This window comes from Colias eurytheme, chromosome 30 (assembly GCF_061535395.1).
Source record: "Colias eurytheme isolate Ceu_HAF_F1 chromosome 30, ilColEury1 Martin Lab GWU primary, whole genome shotgun sequence".
Taxonomy (NCBI): domain Eukaryota; kingdom Metazoa; phylum Arthropoda; class Insecta; order Lepidoptera; family Pieridae; genus Colias; species Colias eurytheme.
This window is the reverse complement of record NC_143009.1, coordinates 5,409,234-5,433,868: the sequence shown is the minus strand read 5'-3', so window position 1 is coordinate 5,433,868 and position 24,635 is coordinate 5,409,234. Positions and strand designations below refer to the sequence as shown.

At 31.9% G+C, this 24,635-nt stretch overlaps 1 protein-coding gene across 1 annotated transcript; it reads right to left on the bottom strand.

Annotated features, from left to right (window-relative positions):
• Positions 1-1,895: 1,895 nt before the first annotated feature.
• LOC149895845 (lysosomal alpha-mannosidase-like) lies at positions 1,896-24,304 on the bottom strand. Its single transcript, XM_090118447.1, has 28 exons — positions 24,221-24,304; positions 22,958-23,060; positions 22,443-22,524; positions 21,426-21,611; positions 20,834-20,958; positions 20,295-20,375; positions 19,770-19,906; positions 19,117-19,250; positions 18,684-18,804; positions 17,289-17,396; positions 16,630-16,732; positions 16,320-16,410; positions 14,863-14,953; positions 14,383-14,500; positions 13,730-13,887; positions 13,254-13,331; positions 12,477-12,644; positions 11,915-12,066; positions 11,485-11,606; positions 10,808-10,959; positions 9,504-9,630; positions 8,994-9,121; positions 7,094-7,208; positions 6,602-6,764; positions 5,693-5,784; positions 3,200-3,493; positions 2,465-2,579; positions 1,896-2,019 (listed from the first exon to the last, which is right to left on the bottom strand). Exons 1-28 carry the CDS (start codon positions 24,302-24,304, stop codon positions 1,896-1,898), a joined length of 3,552 nt encoding a protein of 1,183 aa, XP_089974573.1.
• Between the last annotated feature and the right edge of the window lie 331 nt (positions 24,305-24,635).

Here is a 24,635-nt window from a genome sequence, read left to right as displayed (position 1 = left end):
GTTGTTTTGAAAACGCAGGCGAAGCCGCGGGTGGAAAGTTAGTGTATTATAAAATGTTTGTCTTACGCTCACGGCTCAAAGACCAATAACGCAGAACAAGTGTAACACAAGTGATACAACATTATAACAACGTCATCTTATGCCACAACATAACGTTAACTGAGTTATATTATTTTTTAAACGAATTTCTTACTCTTTTTATTTTGCTCCTATCTCCTATACTATAACGATTTCAGGGTTACCATTATATTATATTTAATTATCAATCCGTCGGTACGGTATGGTACACACTTCATTCCTGTCGATTCTGGGTCATTTTTAATCGACTAACCTAACCTAACCTACTGAAGGTTTAGGTGTAGGTTGATTTGTTGGTGATTGTTAGGTTTGAACTGCGATTCCCTGGATGGATTTATTGTTTGCAAGGATATTGTTAAGTCTTGATATCAGTTGTCAAAAAATTGTGTTTTTAAAATCGGGCTTTCATATATATGGATTACGGCATAGAAATCTAAATAACAAGACACTAGAAGTCGTAAGCGTGCGTGACCTTGTCGCCACTCAGGTGATGTTCACATCACCAGTGCATTCGTCACTGTTCAGTTGCTCTGGAGACGTATGAGTGTATACATGGTGTGTTTCAGCAATTCCCATTGCGGAAATTCTTCCACAAGTTGTAATTTTACTTATAAAGGAATAATATTTCATCGGAAAATATATTTTTTTAGAAATAATGCCGTTTTTCCTTAAAATTATAGAATATTTACAAGTATTACGAGTGTCACCATAGTAATCGAAATAACAATGAATGACACAGTCGACCATTCTTATTATCACGTTTGTTCGTATTGGAGCAAAAAGTCTCATATACTTAGGGATGTTATTCTAAAATAAACCGTAAATTCGTGCGTTAGGATACATATTCAAAAGCTTAATTTAATAGTTAAGTTAGTTTTCACTAAAATCAAGCTGTCCAATAAAAGGCATAGTTTACTTGTGTGTACTGTTTAGCTTTCGGTTTGAATGTGTTGATTTTGGCGACAGCGGTTTTCATACGAATTATGACATTACAGCACTTCTATGTGTCTTGTTATTTAGATTTCTATGGATTACGGTCATCTAGATTTTTCAACTCTGCTCAGTAAAGTTTTGTTTCGGACAATGTGTGAGACTGATTGTGAATCTAGTTGTTTATTGAGAGTTTAGTTGTCTATTGTGAATTTAGTTGTTTATTATACGTCAATGTAAAGTCATTTTTTTCCGTAGATAGAGAAACCAATAGACAAATTTATATCTTATGTCGCATTCACACAAGAAAAAGAGCAACTTATGCCGGTGTTGTGTAAAGAAATGAGAGAGAAGGAGATTGTGTAAAGATTGGATTCTCTGTCTACGTTTTTTTCCTATTTATTAGGATAGGGATCAAAGTAAACGTTTTTTAGGGTTTAGAATAAAAATATTAATAAGTAATATGTCACTCAATCGGCATTTTGTAATTCACTATGTAATAAAGTTAATTATTTGTGACATGATGATGATGAAATAAAACACATAAAGCAATAAATAATATATTTTTATTGAAAACACTTACATGTTGCTAACTTTGATCATAATTAACAATAAATTACATAGCATTTAATGGGTACAAATTCATACATTCTATTAAATGTCTCATCAAAATCGATTCATCTGTTTCGTTGATAAGCTCGAATAACACATACAAACAACATTTTTGTGTTGCTTTGTTCTAAATGTATATTTTTAAATGTATTGCAATAACTAAAGACAATTATGTATTCATTAATACAGATAAAACGTGTTTTTTTTTTTTAATTTCATTTTTACAAATACAGATTATAAATAATTCTTATTTTCTATTTAAATAAAAACTATTTTTATAAAGTATATGGTTTTTTATCTTCAAACCATATAACAAAGGTTCGTATCTGAGTGGGACGGAGAGATATAATATAGTCTGTCTCGCTCTTGTCCTCGGATGATGGTTCTTCGTTTATTGCTCTGAAAATAATATTTAAAATAATGTTATATGGAAAATTATAGAGAAAAACTTAAAATAAAGATTTGATGTATTATTACTACATGTAATATTATACTGAACATATATTTTTTTTAATAAAACCTACGTGTGCTTTCTCAGGCTTCAAGCTATCTTTGTACAAAATTTCATCCAAATCGTTTGAGTAGTTTAATTTCCGATTATAAAGGTATTTACTGTTTATGGATGTCTCAACAACTAAATATGGTTTAAGGACAAAAATTACAGTAACGCTAATAAAATTATCTTAAAAAATAAATACATTGGAATACAGAATCGAATAATAGCAAATTGTATAAAAAATAAAAATAATGATAGAAATTGAGTAACAGTACCTCCAGTAACCAGTAACCTCAAAATATGATATTTTAAAACAATAATTATTAAAATAAGTAAAAATATAATTACCTTCTACTCCTTCTAATTTCTTCCGTCTCTTCTCTATAGTCTTGTTCTTGACTTTCATCTTCATTATTATATTTAGCAGATCTTACGCTAATGAAATCTCTTCTTGGCATTTTTTCTGTGAAAATTATAGAAAAAATCGTATTAAAATCTTGAAGATTTATACGAATTTAATATAGAAAAAAATGTATTCAAATCTTAAATATCTATTAGAATTTAAATGAATTAAATTTTCTTTACAATCAGTATGAAATATAATCTAATAATTTGATTCGATTACTAAAATAACTACCAGGTTATGCTTATAGACAATGTAAACAATTAGAATCACAATTGCGCTTAAAAACTGTCCAAAGAAAAACTCTGCCTATACTTGTATGTATGAGAGAGACACTAGTCTTTGAACGCTATGCTACAAAGATTTTTTTCTGCAATTCTAGTATTAAGTTATCATTTACCTACTTTAAAAGCTGTAGAGTACATTTTTTAGATTTTTAATAATTATTAATTATTAGATAGTATAATTTACATACTTCTAAATAAGCACTTGTATGTATATACATATACATTATTTAGATTTTTAACAATAATTATCTGTACCTGTTTTACTTTTAAAGATGAAGAGTACTTTTTTTTAGATTTTTAATAATTAATTATTAGATAGTACAATTATTACATAATATATACTTCTTAAAATGTAATTTTTTATAGATTTTTAATAATTTTATGATACTTTACCTGTCTCAGAATATCCTCTATTCCCATATTTTCTAAATTCCTCACTTTTATCATCAAAATCTTCCAATTTAGTGCTTCTATTAGAAATAAAAAATGGCATATCAAAACTCTGCCCTCTGCTTCTACTTCGAGATCTATAATTATTTCTGTAGCCATCTTTTTTTATTCTTTTCCTGGGTTTTTCTATTTCTTCAGAACTTCTATATGTTTTATAGGAGCGTCTAAATGGATTCTTTTTGTAATACATTTCGTATATTGATTTTGTGACGCCATCATCTGCGTCTACATATACGTCTAAAAGTTAAAGAAAATGGTTTTTTTTTAATAACATTAGAATTCTGTTTTTGTATTAAAGAATACAACAAAAACAATTCAATATTTAAGTACATCCATACTAATATTATAAATGCGAAAGTAACTCTGTCTGTCTGTCTGTCTGTTACTCAATCACGCCTAAACTACTGAACCAATGTTCATGAAATTTGGTATGGAGATATTTTGATACCCGAGAAAGGACATAGGCTACCTTTTATTGCGAAATATGTACCACGAGCGAAGCCGGGGCGGACCACTAGTCTTCTATATGTATAAAAATGAAACCCGTTTTCCTTGGTCACGGCATCACGCGTGAACGGGTGGACCGATTTCGATAATTCTTTTTTTATTATACTCCTTGAAGTACGAGGATGGTTCTTATGGAAAGAAAACATAAAGATGTACTACGGGCGATTCCGGGACGGATCGCTAGTAAAATATAAAGGTACAAATAAAAGCTTTTAAATAATCTTGAATAAAGCGAAGATAACATAGCGGAACACAGTGGCATTTTATCAAGTGCTAAAAAATAATCATAGTTTTTGCAGGAACAACATTTTAACAGAAGAAAACTCTTTTATAATTTAAAAACTAATATTATAAAGCTAAAGATTATTTGTTTGCTTGAACGTGCTAATCTCAGGAACCTAGGGTCCAGTTTGAATTATTTCTAGAATATATAAAGGAAGGAGTAATGCGGGTAAAACCGCGAGGCACAGCTAGTAGTAGTATATTATATTTATATCCATTGAATAAATGTAAAAAAAAGACGGGTTGCACTGGGGGAGTGCCGGCAGAAGTGAAAACTTGATTATTAACGTTGAGCATGTTTGATATCCATCCGTCTTACGCTCTTTCGATCAGGTCACGTGTCCTGACGCGAGTTTAACATTTTATACCCATTACAGAAAAAGTGCTCAACGCCGCTAAAGAAGTTTTCACTTCAATAATAAAACCATTATTATTACCTGTATCATCATAACTTGCAACAGACTTATAACGTCTATTCGAATAATTTTCACTTGAGTCATATTTATCATGCTTCTTATATTTAGTTGTTAAAAATTTTAACTTTGGTCTCCTTGTTGTTGTTGTCTCAAATTTTTTGGAAAAAATATTATTTATATTTATTATATTTTTTCTATAAAAATCATCGACATAACTAAACGAATTAGTGGAATAATTATATTGTGTATTATTAAAAATATTATCTGTATTTGTTATGTTAATGTTTCGTTTCTTTCTTTTGTCATAGTCTTGATATCTTGATTTTGGTTTTAAATGTCCTTTTTCGTATGTTCTTTTTGAATCTATATCTTCATCTGAAATAAATAATTTTTGATACATACATACATGTATAATCCATACTAATATTATAAATGCGAAAGTAACTCTGTCTGTCTGTTACTCAATCATGCCTTAACTACTGAACCAATTTGCATGAAATTTGGTATAGAGATATTTTGATACCCGAGAAAGGACAAAGGATAGGTTTTATCCCGGAAATCCCACGGGAACGGGAACTATGCGGGTTTTTCTTTGACTGCGCGGGCGATGCCGCGAGTGGAAAGCTAGTATCTATTATATGGTATTGTTCTTGAAGTGAAACTTCTTTAGCCGCGTTGAGTAATGGTCACGTCATGGTGATACCGTCACGTCATGGAGTAAGGCGATTTTGGTATCTTTAAATCTTGCCAAAGAAGTTTCACTTCTGACACACGCTCGGTACACACGCTCATTTTTTATTTTTCATATTAATACATCAATAATTTCTGAATGTGCTTTAGCAAAAAGATTAGAAATAAAAGTTATTTCCAAATTGCAATTTTAGGACAATAGTAGTAACGTATTATAAACAACCAAACTCACAATCATATATTAAAAGGTTGTTAAAAACCGTTCGCGTTGTATAAAACATTCATTGAAATTAGCACCTTATTCCGTGGCAGTAATGTTCAAAGTCTATTGTATTATAAGAAAACTCTGCCTTGTACATGCATAGGCAGAGTTTTGTTTACAATTTTAAGTGATTGTGAGTCTAGTTGTTTATTATTATAGTTAGTACATATAATGTGTATCAAGCAACAGCAAATTCTTATATTGTTAAGTTTGTATTGTTATTCTGTTTTTTGGTGAAATAAATAATTTTTCATTTTCATTTTTTCAATATTTACCAACCATATTCTTTATCTGTTTTATGTTTGACGTCATCAGTATAATCTGGGTTATCTTCCGGTAATATTCCATCATCACCACCCGCGTATACATATCTGAAAATGAAAAATGAAAAATAAATTTATTTCATACACACAATTTTCAAATACAGAAAGTGGATATGTGTCCTCCTAGTAAGTATACAAAAACCTGTGTCAGGAGGACCCGCATATCTAAATAAATAATAACATTTACTTATTTATGACTTTTAAAAGGATTTTTGTTCATTGTTATTATAATATCATTTCATTTTCAATCTTCATGTGCCATAGTGATAAGGAAAATTTAAAAAAAAATAACAAAAATGTCTAAAACATACTATTATAACTTAACTACATACTAATAATAATTAATTTAAACTAATAGGAGTAGTTAGAAATGGAGAAGAGTAACTACTCTTCTATCGCAACAAACTTGTTGCGCGCTAATTTCAGGAACCATTGAAAGTAAGTGTGAAGTCCCGTGTCCCCGTAGTGGGGTAAGGGGCAGATGCATTATTCATACATCTGTTTCACTGATCGATTTTCTTTAGGGACAAGTAGGTGATCAGCCTTCTGTGTCCTGCCAGACCGAGACATTTTTTTTTATCCGTCTCCACCGGGAATCGAACCCAGGACCCCTCGGTTCTACGCTCACGCGTCATCCACTGTACCAAGGAGGCGGTCCATCAGGAACCATTGAACCGATTGAAACTATTCTTTTACCGTTGGATACGTACGTGAGTATCCTAATAATATTACGAAATGCGAAATTTTGTATGTTTGTTACTCCTTCGCGCAAAAACTGCTGAACCAATTTTCAAGAAATTCATTGCGGGTTTTAATTTGCTACATGAGCGAAGCCGGGGCAACCGCTAGTTACAAGATACTATACCTGGTACTCCAGTCCATTTGTCTAGCCTCTTCTAACCACTGATTTGCAGCTAATGTAGTTTCTTTTACCAATAATATTTTAAAATGAACAAAAATCTTATTCAAATCTACTGTTATGTGGGAATTTGTAAAATCGTCTAGCATTTCTTTTTCTGGTTTTAGACCTGAAAAAAAAAATTCTGGAGTAAAAATATGTAGTAAACATTATGTAGCCGAAACTTACTAGTTTTAGGAATATATAGTATATATAGAACTAAATGTAATGTTTTTTCATTTTTTTCTGTAAGATGGATAAATATAACGTACAGTAAAATCATAAAAACTCATTGTTAATTTTAAAATTGTGAGTTATGGGAGATTAAAAATAGTGAGTTTTTCTAAACTATAAATCGAACCTTATTTTAAGTATTATAGAAAAATTTACTCGAATTTTTGCAAGATATTTTCAAATCTTACCAGAACTTTTATTTTATATAGTTATAGAAAGACTTACTTTTATGTTTTTCCAGTGTATTTTCCAATCTCAATAAAACAGATCCTCCCTTCCAAGGTTCTAGAGTTATAATACTAATGTGCCGAGGTAAACCGTGAAGTCGAAGTGCTGAATACTAAAATATGTATTCATTTATTTATGTATAGTAAACCTCACAATAAACTATTTAATAGTTGAAAATATACAGAAAAGAGTTAAAGAAAAGCAACCATTTGCTTATTAGCGATCTCAGCAAAGCAAAAGGGAAATAATATTCAATGAATTAAAATTTAAAACTTATGCAATATACAACTGTTATGTATGTAGGAGAAACTCTCTATGGCTAAAGTAGAATATTGTGAATATTATGTATTATTCAAAAGTATTTCTTTTATGTTGGATGTATCGACATAGTACTATAAACAACTAAACTCACAATCCCATATAAAAAGGTCGTCTAAGAGCGTATACGCATTATGCGGGTAACCGCATTGCGGGTAGCCGTCCGGCTGACCGCAAGCACAATTATGTACGTAATATTCATTTCTATGCGCACTGTGCGGTCTGCGGTAGCCGCATCGCAGTGCGCATAGAAATGAATATTACGTACATAATTGTGCTTGCGGTCAGCCGGACGGCTACCCGCAATGCGGCTACCCGCATAGTGCGTATACGCTCTAAGGGCCGATTTTTCAATGCCCAGATAAACAGCTAGATAGATTTTATTCTTCAGTTAACAAAATATTCAATTTTTCAATAGACGAATAGGACTTATCTATCGAATAACTACGTTATTTGAGGAATAAATCTATTTGCCGCTCCAACGGCCAGATAGCGCGCTATTCGACGGTTAGGCGTTTGAGTTGACAACTGACGCGTCAAATTTGGGATATTTTCGTATGTCATAACATAGAGCGTAGAATTATTAACAATTAAACCTCTTTCTATATAATTATTATCAATTAAAATCATATTGAAAATGATGTTTTTGATGGTACTGATGACCATGCCATTGAAAATTTGCCGAACGCTGCCTTTAAGTATGCCGTTTCCATCGTAAAATATATAAATTGAAACACAAATTTAACCAAACATTAATTGAAATTAACATCTTATTTCGTTGCAGTAATGTTCAAAGTATCTATATTGTATTGCTCATAAAATAACTGTCTAATACAAAGTTTTGCTTCGGACAATTTGTGAGCGTGATTGTGAGTGTAGTTGTTTATTGTACGTAAATGATTAAATAAATAAATAAATAAATATATATTTCAGGACAATTTTCACACACGGTACGATCTGATCCCATACTAAGCTTTCGCTTGTGTTATGGAAACCAGATGGCTGATAAACATACATATTGTATTTGTGTGACATTTTATTTGTGAATATTATATTGAGTGATATTAAAATTAACATTATTTGCGGGATGTAGTTTACATATTTCTATACGTACAAATTTCTTTCTTTACGTACAAATTTCTGACTTTCTTACATATTCTGAGTGAAAATTGAATTCTATCGTAAATATAATAAAAAAATGTTGTGTGGTTTTATGAAAGCACGGTAAAAGTGAAACTGTTCGAACGGTTCCGAACACTGCTTTGTGTAGCGCATGTCGCGTGACGGTCGGCTGCCGAGTAGATACCTACTCGGCAGCCGCGATACACGCGACATGCGCTACACAGACCAAACAGTTTGAGACGATGTAATAAAAGTTTCACTTTAAAATTATAAAGAGGGAATAAAAAAAAGGGAATGGATACATGAATAAAATATATACAATGAAGTTTTTCATTAATTTGTATCAATTCTGAAGGATATTTAAAGAGAAAAAATATGCTTAAAATACTTTTTTGTAAACATCTAAATTTTATTATACTTAATAATAAAATGTTATATATAAATTTAATAAACTCACCCGTTTATTCCTCACATTCTGCCATTTCCTTCTATTTATTTTCTCTCCGGGTGTCAAAAACAACCACGGTTCATACAACCATTTTCTAGCTGTTTGAGCTACACGCTCAGAAAACGATAAATCTTCTACTGTAAGTATTGTTTTTTAATAAATATAGCTATAGTAGTCTATACTAATATTATTATAGTAAATTTGTATAGTTATTTAGCTGAAGAGTTTGTATGAACGCGCTAATCTCAAGAACTACTAGTCCGATATTAAGTATTAAATAAAGTGTCTTTTTTGTATAAATTATGAAAATTGATTGAATTTATTTATCTATTGTATCATGTATGGCTTTAATAGTATTTATAAACTTAGCTTCACTGTTCTAACAAGGCATTTTTTATTGAAAATACATGTACTTACATAGTTAGTTAAAAAAACTGTTGGTATTTACATTTTTCATAAAACGTTCAAATTATTATTTATTAATGCACAGACACATACATATACAGACAAACATCTTACCATCAAATCTCGAATTTCCGAAGAAAATTCGATGCCTGCCTCTCACAACTTGCCCGACACCAAATGCTTCTTCGTTAAGGCTCTCTTCCAAACCAAACCCATCGTCTGTTATTAGTCTTCTGTGTAACTGTATACATATTTTTTAATTTGTTTTTATTGTATCCTATCTTAATATTAAATGCTTGTAAATCAAGTTATAAATAACCTTTGTATAAAATACGAAATTGATTTATGTGTGATATGTAACCTTTTTATTAAGTAAGAAAGGAAGGGCCAATTGATTTTTTTTCAAATTGGTAATTTTAATAAGAAAGTGCTTGTAGTAAGTTAGTTAATTAATGGCGGAGACGGGCAATTGAGTGTGTTAGTTAGTGAGTGAGATAGAAAGTAAGCGAGTTGGTTCGTTTGTAAGTGCCTGGTTTTGTTAGTGAGTTAATTAGTTCATGAACTAATTAATTCGTGTGTGAGTGGATTATTAAGTGAGCGAGTTAGTTATTTAATGTGTTAGTAAAGGAATGAATCAGTTTGCATGTGAGTTAGTTTGCAAAGCACGTGAGTTGGTTTAAGTGACTTAGTTTGTAAGTGATTGCGGTAACTAACAAGTAAATTACTAAGGGCCGATTTTTCAATGCTTGGATAAAACTTATTCTTCGAATAATGTATAAAACTACCATTTTAAAAACGTACTCTAATGGCCCATATTTGACAGTTTACGTGACATTTTAATATTATCGTGTAATACTTTATTGGACGGATAAGTTTTATCACAGCATTGAAAAATCGGCCCTAAGTGTAGTTATAACTAGGGATGTAACGATACCGATACCGATACCGATATATCGGCCGATATAATCGGCAAACCGATATATCGGTATCGCCGATTATAAATCAACCGATACCGATATCAAACAATTCAAAAAACCGCGCCCAATGAACGATGCGGGAGGCCGCCCGCGCGTGCGCACTTTGTTTTTTGAAAAAACTCTACCAATAGTAAACTTTTATTAGGAACTGATTGTATGTACACATAAAGTTTAACTGACTTTGCAAAATAATAATACTAAAATAAATGGTTTTCTTGTTTTTTGATTTGGCATTGTTATTTAAAAGAATACGATTTACAGTTGAGTCTCTTTTAAATGTTGGTAACTTTTATGCATAATTCACTATTTATTTTTCTACCAAGCCATCAATATCGGTATCTGTATCGGTATCGCCGATATTTTATTACAAATATCGGTATTGGTATCGTATCGGCAAAATCATGTATCGTTACATCCCTAGTTATAACTATAGATTATTACCATCAACTCAATCTCGCCATCACTATACGACGTGCCGCCCTGACACCGGTCCGTGAGGACACAAACGTCGACACTAGTGTTCAGAGAGCTGATACAGATGCGTGACGTCACAGGGTAATAGCAAGATGCTATTGGCTTCTTTTGGTGATGACCTTATGATTAAGTGGGTATAGTTTTGTATTAAAATTTGTAAATTTGCATGCTGTGTCCAGATGGTTATAAATCAACTGCATGATAGTACATAATTAATAGAATAAATCACAAACATTTGTAACCAGTTTTGTAGACCAATAAAAAAAATCTATTGCAATGTTAATAATTATTATGATTGTTTGACCATGTTTTAAAAACAAACAAACAATTAATGTTAAATTTAGTTGTATCGAGTTATCGTATTATATTAAAATAAGGGTACCTATACATAGTGTTTATATGTTGTTCATAAATGAACTTAAATACATCCTTGTTTTCTAAAAAAAAACAAAAAAAATATGAAATTACTTCATCCACCATACTTTGATTTTTTATGACCTATCCTTAATACTTTACATAAAATAATATCAAACATTCAGATTTTAATTAACTTATTTCGCAAACAATCACTAGAAAACTGTAAAAAAAATAATCTTTATTTTTGAACAAACTAAGTTATCACTCACTTAACTTTGTATACTTACTAGCTGTCTCATTCCAACAGGACCTCTTGACCATTTGCCGACCGTTTGAGTCAGTGTAGAACTGTCCATTGCTGCTGATATTCGTCTTGAAGATACTTACTATTTCTTTACCGAGATCCGTTCTATAACGGCAAAAATGTATGGATAATATTATAATACTAATATTGCAAAGCTGAAAAGGTTGTTTGTTTGAACGCACTAATCTCAGGAACTACTGATCCGATTTGAAAAAATATTTCGGTGCCCATTTATCGATAGCCTTCCTCGATGAATGTGCTATCTAACACCGAAAGAATTTTTCAAATCGGACCAGTAGTTCCTGAGATTAGCGCGTTCAAACAAACAAACAAACTCTTCAGCTTTATAATATTAGCACAGACTAATAATAATATACTACGTATACAAATATTAGTATAGATTATACACTCACCCTAAAGGTATTGGCCCTATAATCCAATCTAACTCAACAAATTCTTCACCACGATACAGTCTTATCACTTGAGTCGCCCAATCACTGAATCTTTGTCGAATTTCCTTTATTAGTGACCCACGGATTGTATGGAATGTGGCTTTTTCTGATATCTGTATGAAATAGTAATAAACTAAAAAACACGCTTTATTAAGATAGTATATCTTAAATTATTGCTTTACTGGGATTATTTTTATTAAATTATTGCATTGTCCAATCCTTGATAAGTGTACAAAGTGTGAATTAAATCTGTCCGTTTAAAGTGGGTCAAAATCGAGTCGAAAGGAGTCGGTTACATACAAACATATAAGTGAAGCTAATAAAAACGTGTTAAAAATACACGGACTCAATTTCGTATTTTTAATATTTATAAGGATTTTAAACCAACAAAAAGGCTATATAACAATTTATAAAAAAATCGATAGCTACTCACTAGTGCATATAATATTATATACACTTAATAGTATAGAATATATCAGTATCAACTTCATAATATCCAACTTTAAAATAGTAAAAATCTCACCGCAATCGGTCTATTCTTGTCTGGTCTGAAGCTATAAGCCCCAGACTGTAAAGCTTGCTGGGTCTGACTGTAGAAGTAGAAATTCTGGGAGACCATAATTTTTAGTCCGTCTAAATGTTGTATGGACTCTAATAGTCCTGTCTTTTGGTCTACTGTCACTTTTATATACTGAAATTAAATAAATAAATAAAAAATTGTAAATATATTACTGTGAGTGATACTAAAAATACCTACATCCGTGCTGAAATAAGAAACAAATGTTTATTGTATGGAAAATATAATTATGAATGATAAAATGTTATTAATTAAATAAAGAGTGAGTGTGAGTCTGTAAGTGAGAGTTTGTGCTTATGTGAGTCATGAGTGTGAGTGTAAATGCAAAATTTATGTTTATTCATTGGTGTCAATATTGATTCAAGTGCAACATTTCTTCTGTTAAATGAAATAATAAGAAAAAATACAAACATAACTTAGTTATAGAAGAACTATAAGTCAGTGGATCAACTTTCAATCAATTAATTAAATATAATCTTAATATAATTTATGTCAATAAAGTTATTATTTATTATTATTATAAATAAATCTCGTGTCACAATGTTTGTCCTCAATGGACTCCTAAACCACTTAACCGATTGCAATAAAATTCGCACACCATGTGCAGTTCGATCCAACTTGAGAGATAGGATAGTTTAAACATGTAGGTACTACGGGCGAAGCCGGGGCGGACCACTAGTAGAATTATAAAATCTTATCAAACAGAATGACCAATGGTCTTACCTCATTACTAATAGTTGGTGTAACTTCCTGTTCTGGATCTGAGTTAGATTGAGATTTCTTCACATACATGCCTTCCGCCTGTAATAATAATAAATAAACCCCATATTTTTGAACATGGGGGTTAAAATATGGGGTTAATTTTCATTTTACTTTGATTTTATACGAGTAACACACAGGTATAAAATAAACTATAATTAAAGACTTTTTAATGGTTTATAAGCACAATTTATTTATTCTATTATTTAACCGTTTTAAATCCGTTAAAAATTTTCAATGTCTAAGTGTTAATTTATTTTTTGAAATGAGACTTCTTTAGGCGCGTTGAAAGGTCGTGTCATGGCAAAATGTTTGGTACTTTTTAAACTTGCCAAAGAAGTTTCACTTCTGACACGTGTGCTCGGCACACACGCTCTTTTTTTCTTTGATAACGCAAGCGAAGCCGCGGCAAAACCCTAGTTAACAAACAAACAAATTACCAACTGATCGCGTATAGGCGTAATATAATACGCAGTGAAACCCAAAGGAGGTATATTTTCAGCCTCAAAACATAATTCTTGTATTGCTGTGGATTTCCTTCCCGGGAGATTGATCACTGATGCTGGTAAAGAGAGGAGTTGGTATTCGACTTCTTCGTCTGGGAAATTCAAATTGAAAATTAATGTATATTTGCAAGAAAGTACAAATTATAGATAATACATGTTTCAATCCACATGATATACATAAGATAGTAGTGGGTTGCCAAGCGAAAAATCTTTGTAATAAGTATATAGTCTATGGCGAAAAATAAACAAAATTGATAAACGTTCAAATGATTTATAAATCTGCTTGGTGATCGAATTTTTCTATTCTTTAAAATCTATCTGTAATTATTATTGTATTTTTAAACATCTCAAGGAATGCTTATCTAGATATTTAAAAACGTAGATGCAGCCATTTAACTGGGATTGTTAGATTCGTTATTTCTATAAAATCAGGATGATAAATGACAAGTATAATTTCTAATTTATAAATCATTTGAATGCTATAAAACTTAATACAGCTCATTGTAATTCAAGCAAACAAAAATATTTTAAGCATTCACACAAATCACAAATAATAATAATAATATATTATATTTTCTACTATTTACCATTATAATCACGTATAGAGTAATGCAGTGCTACCGCCGGCAATCGTACATGGTAGTATGTTTTGATACTAAGTGGATTGTACACTAGAAGTAGCATGGAGTCTTGGGTTTCTGTGAACTTTATTATAACTTAAGTATAGATATTTACTTGAAAACTTATAATTAATTTACTTGGTATATTATCCATACTTAATATTATAAATGCGAAAGTAACTCTGCTGTCTGTCTGTTACTCAATCACGCCTTAACTACTGAACCAATTTTCATGAAATTTGGTAAAGTGATATTTTGATACCCGAGAAAGGACATAGGCTACTTTTTACCTCGGGACATTTATCACTCAGACATTTTTTTAATTTTAAGGCCACTTAAAATTTTAAGAAATGCCTATAATTTTGAGATTAACATTAAAATTGGTATATATATTATTTTCTATAAATAAATAAAAATTAATACATATAGTATATTACTTATACTTACTCTACATTGGCTCATGTTAAGTTGATGGCAGACAATAAATTGCTGATTGCTTTTTGGCCGCCTGCTCCCACCCCACGTGGGGGTTAAAATACTGAAAATTATACATTTTTAAAAGAAAAGCAGTAAAATAATATTAACGTTTTTGTACTGTTCATAAAGTTTTTTAGAAAAGTGTGATATCTGATGTAAAAAGAGCGTGTATAAGCTGCGCACGTGTCAGAAGTGAAACTTCTTTGTCAAGATTCAAAGATACCAAAATCGTCGCCTTACTGCATGAAGTGACGGTATTGCCATGACGAGACCTAGAAAATTTTACTCTTAACGCGCCTAAAGATGTTTCACTTCAAAAAATATATGCGATATATGCAAATACGTAGATGCGAAGATTGAAGCAAAAATAATGAAAAAAATGCGAAATTAAGACAAAACGGAAAAAAATAATGCCATAAAATTTAAAAATAATTTGGAAAATCCAAAAGTGCACGCCTCATAATTTTTTTTTAATAAATATTTATTAATTATTATTTTTGTTTATTTAATAACAATTAAACCACATCGAATCAGACCCTGAAAAATGAAAGGGTTCTATTCCTGAGCATACTCAAGCGTAAGAGAAAAAAAAAAGACTCGATTAGTAAAGTATTTCGGTCGCTATCGTGTTAACAAGAAAAAGGATCCGCACATACAGACACACGGACGTCCAAGACAGAACTTTTTTAAACTGTTTTCTAACTAGTTTAAATAACAAAAATGACATCAAAAATATCATGAACGTTAAAAATAGTGTTTATATATTTTAAGTTTGAAAAATCAGATGTTTTGCGCGAAGTGACAGTAGTACCCACCTCAACGCTTCGCTTATGAGGCGTGCAATATATGCCAAGAGAATATTTTTGAGTTATAATTGAGAAAGAAAATAATGAGAATTATATAACTGAACTATTGCACGCCTCATAAGCGAAGCGTTGAGGTGGGTACTACTGTCACTTCGCGCAAAACATCTGATTTTTCAAACTTAAAATGTCTTTATGTATCATACATTGCACTTGTAAGATAATACATACACACACATATTAAGAAAAAACACTATTTTTAACGTTCATGATATTTTTGATGTCATTTTTGTTATTTAAACTAGTTAGAAAACAGTTTAAAAAAGTTCTGTCTTGGACGTCCGTGTGTCTGTATGTGCGGATCCTTTTTCTTGTTAACACGATAGCGACCGAAATACTTTACTAATCGAGTCTTTTTTTTTCTCTTACGCTTGAGTATGCTCAGGAATAGAACCCTTTCATTTTTCAGGGTCTGATTCGATGTGGTTTAATTGTTATTAAATAAACAAAAATAATAATTAATAAATATTTATTAAAAAAAAATTATGCGGCGTGCACTTTTGGATTTTCCAAATTATTTGTTATAATTTATGGATAGTTTTATTAAATTAAAATAAACATTACCTTAAAAACTGCGATACTTTCTTGTTACAACCCTCTATAGCTTCAGATAAGAGTCTAATAAAATCATTTGTAACGTGCTGTTGGCTTGTACCTGTAATATTTATTAATATTATATCTATACTAATATTATAAAGTTGAAGAGTTTGTTTGTTTGAACGCGCTAATCTCAGGAACTACTGATCCGATTTGAAAAATTATTTCGGTGCTTTATAGTCCATTTATCGAGGAAGGCTATAGGCTATATATCATCATGCTAAAACCAACACGAGCGAGCACTGCGTGTAAAACCGCAAAGCACAGCTAGTTTTACCTGTAATACCATCATGATGAAGTACCAGGCTCACAGCGTGACGTAAGAGATGTAACTCGTATGTATCACTCATTCTTGATATTACTGTTAATTGTTTTACTACCTGAATATGAACAAAATTGAAAAAAAAGTGTGTAAGATTCTTAAAAAAATGTTGTGTGGTTTTATGAAACCACGGTAAAAGTGAATCTTAGGCACAAAATTATCGTATTTGTACGATAATTATCGTATTTGTACGATAATAATTATCGTACGGTTCGACCGTCACGCGACATGCGCTACACAGACCAAAAAGTTTGAGACGATGTAATAAAAGTTTCACCATAAAATGTAAAATAAAGATTTAAATAATTTATTTCATAGCATTATTCCTTTACATAGTAGGTTTAAATACTATTTTAAAACCATTTTTATTTAAGAATGGGAACGTAAAATGCATACACGAAAAGTAGCATCTTAATCGATACAGCCGTTTCTGTGATAAACTCGACAAAAAAATGAAATACAAGAAACCGTAAGAAAGAAAACAGACGTTCGAAATATTAATGAAACATGAAATATTTCAACAATCATTAAAAATTTTATGAAAATCGGTCCACCCCTTTACGAGTTACAACCAAACATACAAAAAATATATTTAAGATATTATTGAAACTTACCTGTAAATATACATGAGCTCTTAGTGCTAAATATTTTATATTCGGTCTAGACGTGTAGAATCCAGTCCAATATGTATTAGCGTCACTACCATAGGGCAAATGGTCACCCTAAAACAATAAATACATTATATAATAATACTAGCGGTCCGCCCCGGCTTCGCCCGTGGTACATGTTTTCGTTTTCTCTCCATAAGAACCATCCTCGTACTTCAAGAAATATTATGAAAAAAGAATTAACGAAATCGGTTCACCCGTTCTCGAGTTTTGTAAGCAACACGATCCATTTTTATTAAATGTAAATTGTTAAAGAAAATACGATATAAATATGCAACTTCCAGTATAGAGCAGGCTCCAAGGAGATGTTCGTTTGCAAAAATCGCGGACCTAAATCTGACTTCTGATATATATTGTATAGATCCCAGACATCCTATAGATAGATGTTGCCAACCAGTTTTGTGGTCCCCCTGCCCGCACCCCGGTAATTAAATATGGCATACAAAGAAAAAAATAAAAATTTCCAAAACATGTCGTGTGGGGTATCAAATGAAAGAGCTTATTGAGTAGATCACGAATATATAGCATACTATATACATTTCTTACACTTTCTCTAAGATTTTTTAGAAAATTTACGAAAATGGTCCATTTTTGAGTTAACTTTAAACCACTATAGATTGAAAACTCATGAATATATTTTTTAAATTATTATTTTAAATAATTAACAATAGTCCATTGTTTATGATTCAATAGTTCGTAATATAATATAAGTGAGCTATGTGGTGGATTTGATGAAAATAACTATATACTATATGAACTTGAAAATATACTCGCCATCTTTGAATGCTCCCCCCACTCCCCCATGCAACTATTTCACTGTACGAAATATTGAATCGTAAACAATGGATTATTGTTAATTATTTAAAATAATAATTTAAAAAATATTTTCATGAGTTTTCAATCTATAGTGGTTTAAAGTTAACTCAAAAATGGACCATTTTCGTAAATTTTCTAAAAAATCTTAGAGAAAGTGTAAGAAATGTATATAGAATGCTATATATTCGTGATCTACTCAATAAGTTCTTTCATTTGATACCCCACACGACATGTTTTGGAAATTTTTATTTTTTTCTTTGTATGCCATATTTAATTACCGGGGTGCGGGCAGGGGGACCACAAAACTGGTTGGCAACATCTATCTATAGGATGTCTGGGATCTATACAATATATATCAGAAGTCAGATATATATATCTATATTTTGTAACCACCAATGGTCAAAATTTCTTGACGTTTATCGCAAAAATACAACAAATGATTTCTTTTGTTGGTAAATTCTAAATTTCCCGAAAAAACGTAATATTTACCCATAAATGAGCTCTTATAAAGAAAGTAAAGTTTACCTTTTCAGTAAATATCGCCTTGTCCCGTTTTCCATATAAATAAATTGCTTTCAAAAAACAAGATGGCGTCGAATAAAATATATTAATGTCAGACATATTGGCTGGGTGGGTGTTAACATGGCTGAAACAAATATTGGTTTTCCTTGTGTTTTATTTTATGCAAATATTTACAGATCATAGAAATTTAAGAATTAAAGATTACATAAAACGAAGAAATAAAGTTAGATTAAATAAGTATAAATATTATAAAATCAAAAATAAACCTATATCGCTTGGTAAACATATTTGTTTTTCTTGTAGTAAAATATTTTTTAAGATTAGTTTTTGTGTTTAAGTGTGAGTGTGAGTATAGTGATAGCATTAGAATTAGCGTTCGAGTGTGAGTTTGAGTTTGAGAATGAGTTTGAGTGTGAGTTTGAGTTATTGTACTAACTTGATCAACTTATCGATATTCATGAACCAATTAGCAGCGCTTTGATAAGTGAAGTCACCGCCCATCATCACCACAATATTGTCATGGTCATAGTATTTCGCTTGTCTCTCTATTTGGGTGATGAAATCGTTCACCTGGTGATGATTAAACAAATAAATAAATATTCGTATAGCTTATGTGTTATTTTGATATGTAAGCTACATAATATTAATGATAATTAAACTAGATACGTTCAGGGGGTTTAGGAGAGTGTTACAGAAATCCATACTCTCTTAATCTGTTAATTTTATTAACTAATTTTTTATTTATTCGGTGAAAAAAGATAATTAAATAGGTAGTTATAGGTCTTGTGTCTAAGATAATACAAAGTGCTACAGATGCTAAAATTTCTAGGAAAACTACAGGATTCAGTGATTTCGTTTATATAAAAAATTTCATAATATCTACAAAATAACAAGGAATTTATTACTAGCTTCCCGCCCGCGGCTTCACCTGCGTTGCCTAAAACTTAACAAATTATATTCTACCATCCCCCTGAATCACTCTATCTATCAAAAAAACCGCATCGAAATTCGTTGCGTAGTTATAAAGATAAACATACATACGGACAGAGAAACCGACTTTGTTTTATGCTATGTAGTGATATTACTCACTCGTTTATCAGCATTATAAACAATACTATCTGTATCTTCTACAATCGGTTCATCATTACACAGGAAATCGAAGCAAAACCCTTCGGGAGCGTTGTACAAATTGTATAGTGTGTGCGTCATTATGTCCGACATTTTGCCTGAAAATATTTCGTTTTAATTAGCCTTTTTATTAATTTTAGTTGTTGATTTTAGTTATTTCATACTAGTTGTACGCGACAGATGTTGTCCTGTCTTAGCGCGAATTGTCGAACCCGTGAAGTTAAAGTAGCCGTTAAAATTACTCATTCTTAAGGCAATTTTGTTTTTCTTTTACAAGATCCAAAATCCCTATTTCCCTTGGTCACGGCATCACGCGTGAACGGATGGACCAATTTTGATAATTATTTTTTTGTTGTGCTTGTTAAAGTCCGGAGAAGGATCTTATAAGCTTAAAAGATATCAAAATCGTAGCCTTACTCCATGACGTGACTTTATTGCCATGACTCGACCTTTAAATTTTATTCTCAATTTCACTTTAAAAGTTACCAAGCACATCGCTTCCTCGCCACATGAACTCCATTCTGTCTTCTTCAATCATTGCTTCTCTTCCTTTGTGGTCCACTCTTCCTGGTAAAGATGAATTATAAATAGCTTGCTTTTTTTGTCAAGTGTGTTGAAAAATAAATAATTTTTGCACGAATTTTTATAGATACATATTTTTACGTGATAGTTATACCGGTTATACATAATTTTAACCTTCTTTTCGTAATACATATATATATCAAAGTAAAGTCAAACTGTTTGTATAGGTAAAAAACAATATGAGAGTTTCTTACGGATTTTTGTCGTCAAAAACATTTCGAATATACGAACAATTTCAGAAATAACTATATATTAACATGGAAAAGGATTTTTAGTTTGAGTAGGAGTTTGAGTGTGAGTTTCAGTTTAAGAATGAGTGTGAGTTTTTGGTTATGTTTCAGTTTGAGTTTTAGTGGGGTGGTTTGAGTATGTGTTAAGTAAATTTGAAGTTGAATAGTTTACAATTGAGTTTGCGTATTTTCAGTTTGAGTTGAGATACTTACCTATAAATAAACCATCAAAACCCATCTGAGCTAACAACGATGTATGTTCCCTTGTATGTCCGTATGTGTCTATTTGCCACGCTGCTTTTGGTTTACCACAGGGTCCTAGAGTGTCGTTGATCTTTCTGAAAATATAATCTATCTTTGTGTGAAATTCTTATCGAAATCTGTTCAGCCGTTTTTGCGTGACTGAGTTATGTTCAGATATGTATTTATTACAACTAAACTGGTATGTACGTAGAAATATTATTCTGATAACGAAACCTAAAAATATAATAAAAATTAATCGTCTAAAGGCACTGCACTGGCAGCTAATGATTGAATTAATAAATAATTCAAATTCAATTGATCAAATATAATAAACCTTTAGTGGTTGTTTTTAGTCTTTAGTTGTTTTGGTGTCAGAGTTATATAAGACGGCCTTATTGCTCAAAAGCAATATTTTCCAGGCAACCCTGATTGGAAAGGAATATTGAACGCGTACACGATACCGCAAATTCAAACAAAAGTGATACATTGTTACAACACCTAATTTATATAATAAAAAAACATGTTAAAAAGATATTTAATACAGACAAATATAACATGGTACCTCAATCCCCAAGTATACTGATCAATAAGCTGTATATAATGAGTGGTAGCTTCATCAGCCTGCACCCAGCCCCCCCCAGCGAACTGGACCCGACCTTCCACCACCAGGCTCTTGAAGGTAGACCTGGTCGCAGCGCGCTGTTCCTTCCACCAGCGCCAGAAATACGCTGTTTCGGAGAAGGTGAATCTAGTCGAATGATGAGGCACATGCAGAATTATCATCATATTCAATTGTCGAGCATTTTCTATACACTTAGAAACTTTTACACTAGAGAAAACCCCGCATAGTTCCCTTTCCCGTGGGATTTCCGGGATAAAACCTATCCTATCTCTCAAGTTGGATTTAACTGCACATGGTGTGCGAATTTTACTATAATCGGTTAAGTGGTTTAGGAGTCCATTGAGGACAAACATTGTGACACGAGAATTATATATATTAAAAGAATATTATAAAGTTTGTTTGTTTGAACGCGCTAATCTCGGGAACTACTGGTCCGATTTGAAAAATTCTTTCGGTTTTAGATAGCTCATTTATCCAGGAAGGCTATAGGATATATATCATCACGCTAAGACCAACAGAAGCGGAGCCACGCGGGTGACACCGCGGGGCACAGCTAGTCATAAATATTTCAGGACTATATTCACGCACGGCACGATCTGATCCCATACTAAGATTTTGCTTGTGTTAGGGAAACCAGATGGCTGATAAACATGCATATATAATTTTAAATAAATACTTATATAGATAATTAACACCCAGATACAGAGCAAACATCACAAATATTTGCCCCGGGTGGGAATCAAACCGACGACCTCTGACTTGGAAGGCAGCTGGCCACTACCAACCAAGCCAACCGGTCAGTCGAATGTATCATATCTTTTACATATAAAAATGGATTGCCTATCTTTTTATGTGTATGATATCAAATCTACACAAATAAAATATGCTTTCTATCATTTGACAATTTTTGTGTGTATGTATATGGAACAGATGAACTTAGAAAACGGCTATACTTACTTTCTACGTTTATCATGTAAAAGCTCAGAGAGAACTGAATGATAAATAAGCTGTACATTTGCTGTGCTTATTGTTGTTTTTGCTGAAAACAAATAAAATATGTAATTTTAATGTAATATATATGAAGTCCCATGTCCCCAAGTGGGGTAAGGGGCAGATGCATTATACATCTGTTTCACTGATCGATTTTCTTTAGGGACAAGTAGGTGATCAGCCTTTTGTGTCCTGCCAGACCGAGACATTTTTTTTCTTCGTCTCCACCGGGAATCCAACCCAGGACCCCCCGGTTCTACACTCACGCGTCAACCACTCTACCAAGGAGGCGGTCAAATAAGACCAAAAATCTAGTATGTAGCTTTAATAATAGATACTGCTTTGCGAATCGGTGGTAAATGTTAAAATAATATTTTCACTTTCGAATAGTCATTACATACCTATTATGTAATGACTATTCGAAAGTGCTTCTAAAAGAAGTCTAATTGAATAAATTAATGTTTAGTTTAATAAATACTTACTGCCATAATAATATTCGTCGAATGTTTTTACCCAGCCAGCGTCCATGTGCGAATGGGCAATTATGTGTACATTTAGTGCCCCATCCCTTGTTTGGGGGCATTGCTGGGAAAAGAAAGAAAAAAATTATTATAATATAGTATACTAGCGGCCCGCCCCGGCTTCGCCCGTGGTACATATGAAAAATAGATGTTGGCCGATTCTCAGACTTACCCGATATGCACAGAAAATTTCATGAGAATCGGTCCACCCGTTTCGGAGGAGTATGCAGACTAACATTGTGACACGAGAATTTTATATATAAGAGATAATATTATTTATCTATACCTACTATCCGTACTAATATTATAAATGCGAAAGTAACTATGTCTGTCTGTCTGTTACTCAATCACGCCTTAACTACTGAACCAATTTGCATGAAATTTGGTATAGAGATATTTTGGTACCCGAGAAAGGACATAGGCCACTTTTTATTGCGAAATATATGTACAATAATATTATGTAGTAGTTAAGGCTGCAGTCTAGCAAAATTGCGTTTTCAACAAGTTATTTGACAATTTTTTCCCGGCTAATGAAATGATAAACTGAATTTTTTTTTCTTGTTTATCAATTAGTGTTATATACGCAATGCGCGTGAATTTTTTCACATTTATAAAGTTACTTTATGTTACCTTAATCAGGCCTTCAAGATAAGTCTCTTTCCCCCAAAGACATTTCGAGCTAAGTTTGTGCACTCACTACGTTGCAACCGATTACAATTTACACAATCTGATCAGCGCATTATTATCTTTATATAGTCGTTATTAAAAACTGCTGAATACAATTGCCGAAAAACTTATGATTTTCTTAATTAGAACGTTATAAATTCATTAACGTTATAACTGTCAGCGGAACAACATGAGCTCCGTGTTAAAAATTTTTTTAAAAATAGTTTCTGTGTAAAAACTAAAGTAAAAAGTGCTGCATCTACATCAATTATATCCAAATATCGTGTGTTTATAATAATTTACGTCATCGAATTGGTGTTAAAATAAAAAATTCTAAAACGTAAAATTTTAATTAAAAATAACTAAATACAACATAAATAACAGTACCCAGTGTTAAAAATTAAAACAGAAGTGACAGTGTAAATTGTGGAAAGAATTATAATATAAAAAAAAAGTGTAAAATAGTTTTAAAACAGACAAATTAGTGTTTCTTTGTTCTCGTAATGACTCTTAACGGTTTTATCTCGCCGCAAATAATATAGACTTTTCACGTATAACCGGCGTGCACATTTGGTTCAGTGGTGTAACTCCAACGATAAACTCAGTGAGCCCGAGATCGAATACTGCTCGTGACCCAGTCATATTCTTACGATTATTATTATGTCTCTCTCCATAATACACGGGTACCACCAGAAGGAAGATACCCGGTCCTTTGGGAGGCTTACGTGGGGACACAGGTCCAACACGCAGAGGCCCTTAGAGAATTTAATGTGTTGTGGGACACCAGCCGCAGCCTGCCCATGACTGCACTATAGAGATACAGCCCTGGGCAGTCCGCGGCCAATGTAGGACTATTGCAGAAAAATGGAAATGAACAAAACTGGGTTATGGAAGGGGGTGTTAGATGGACTGGTATATTGGTTCTATGGGGACTATGGACGTCTGCCTTTTCAATATTAAAAATTGAAAATAA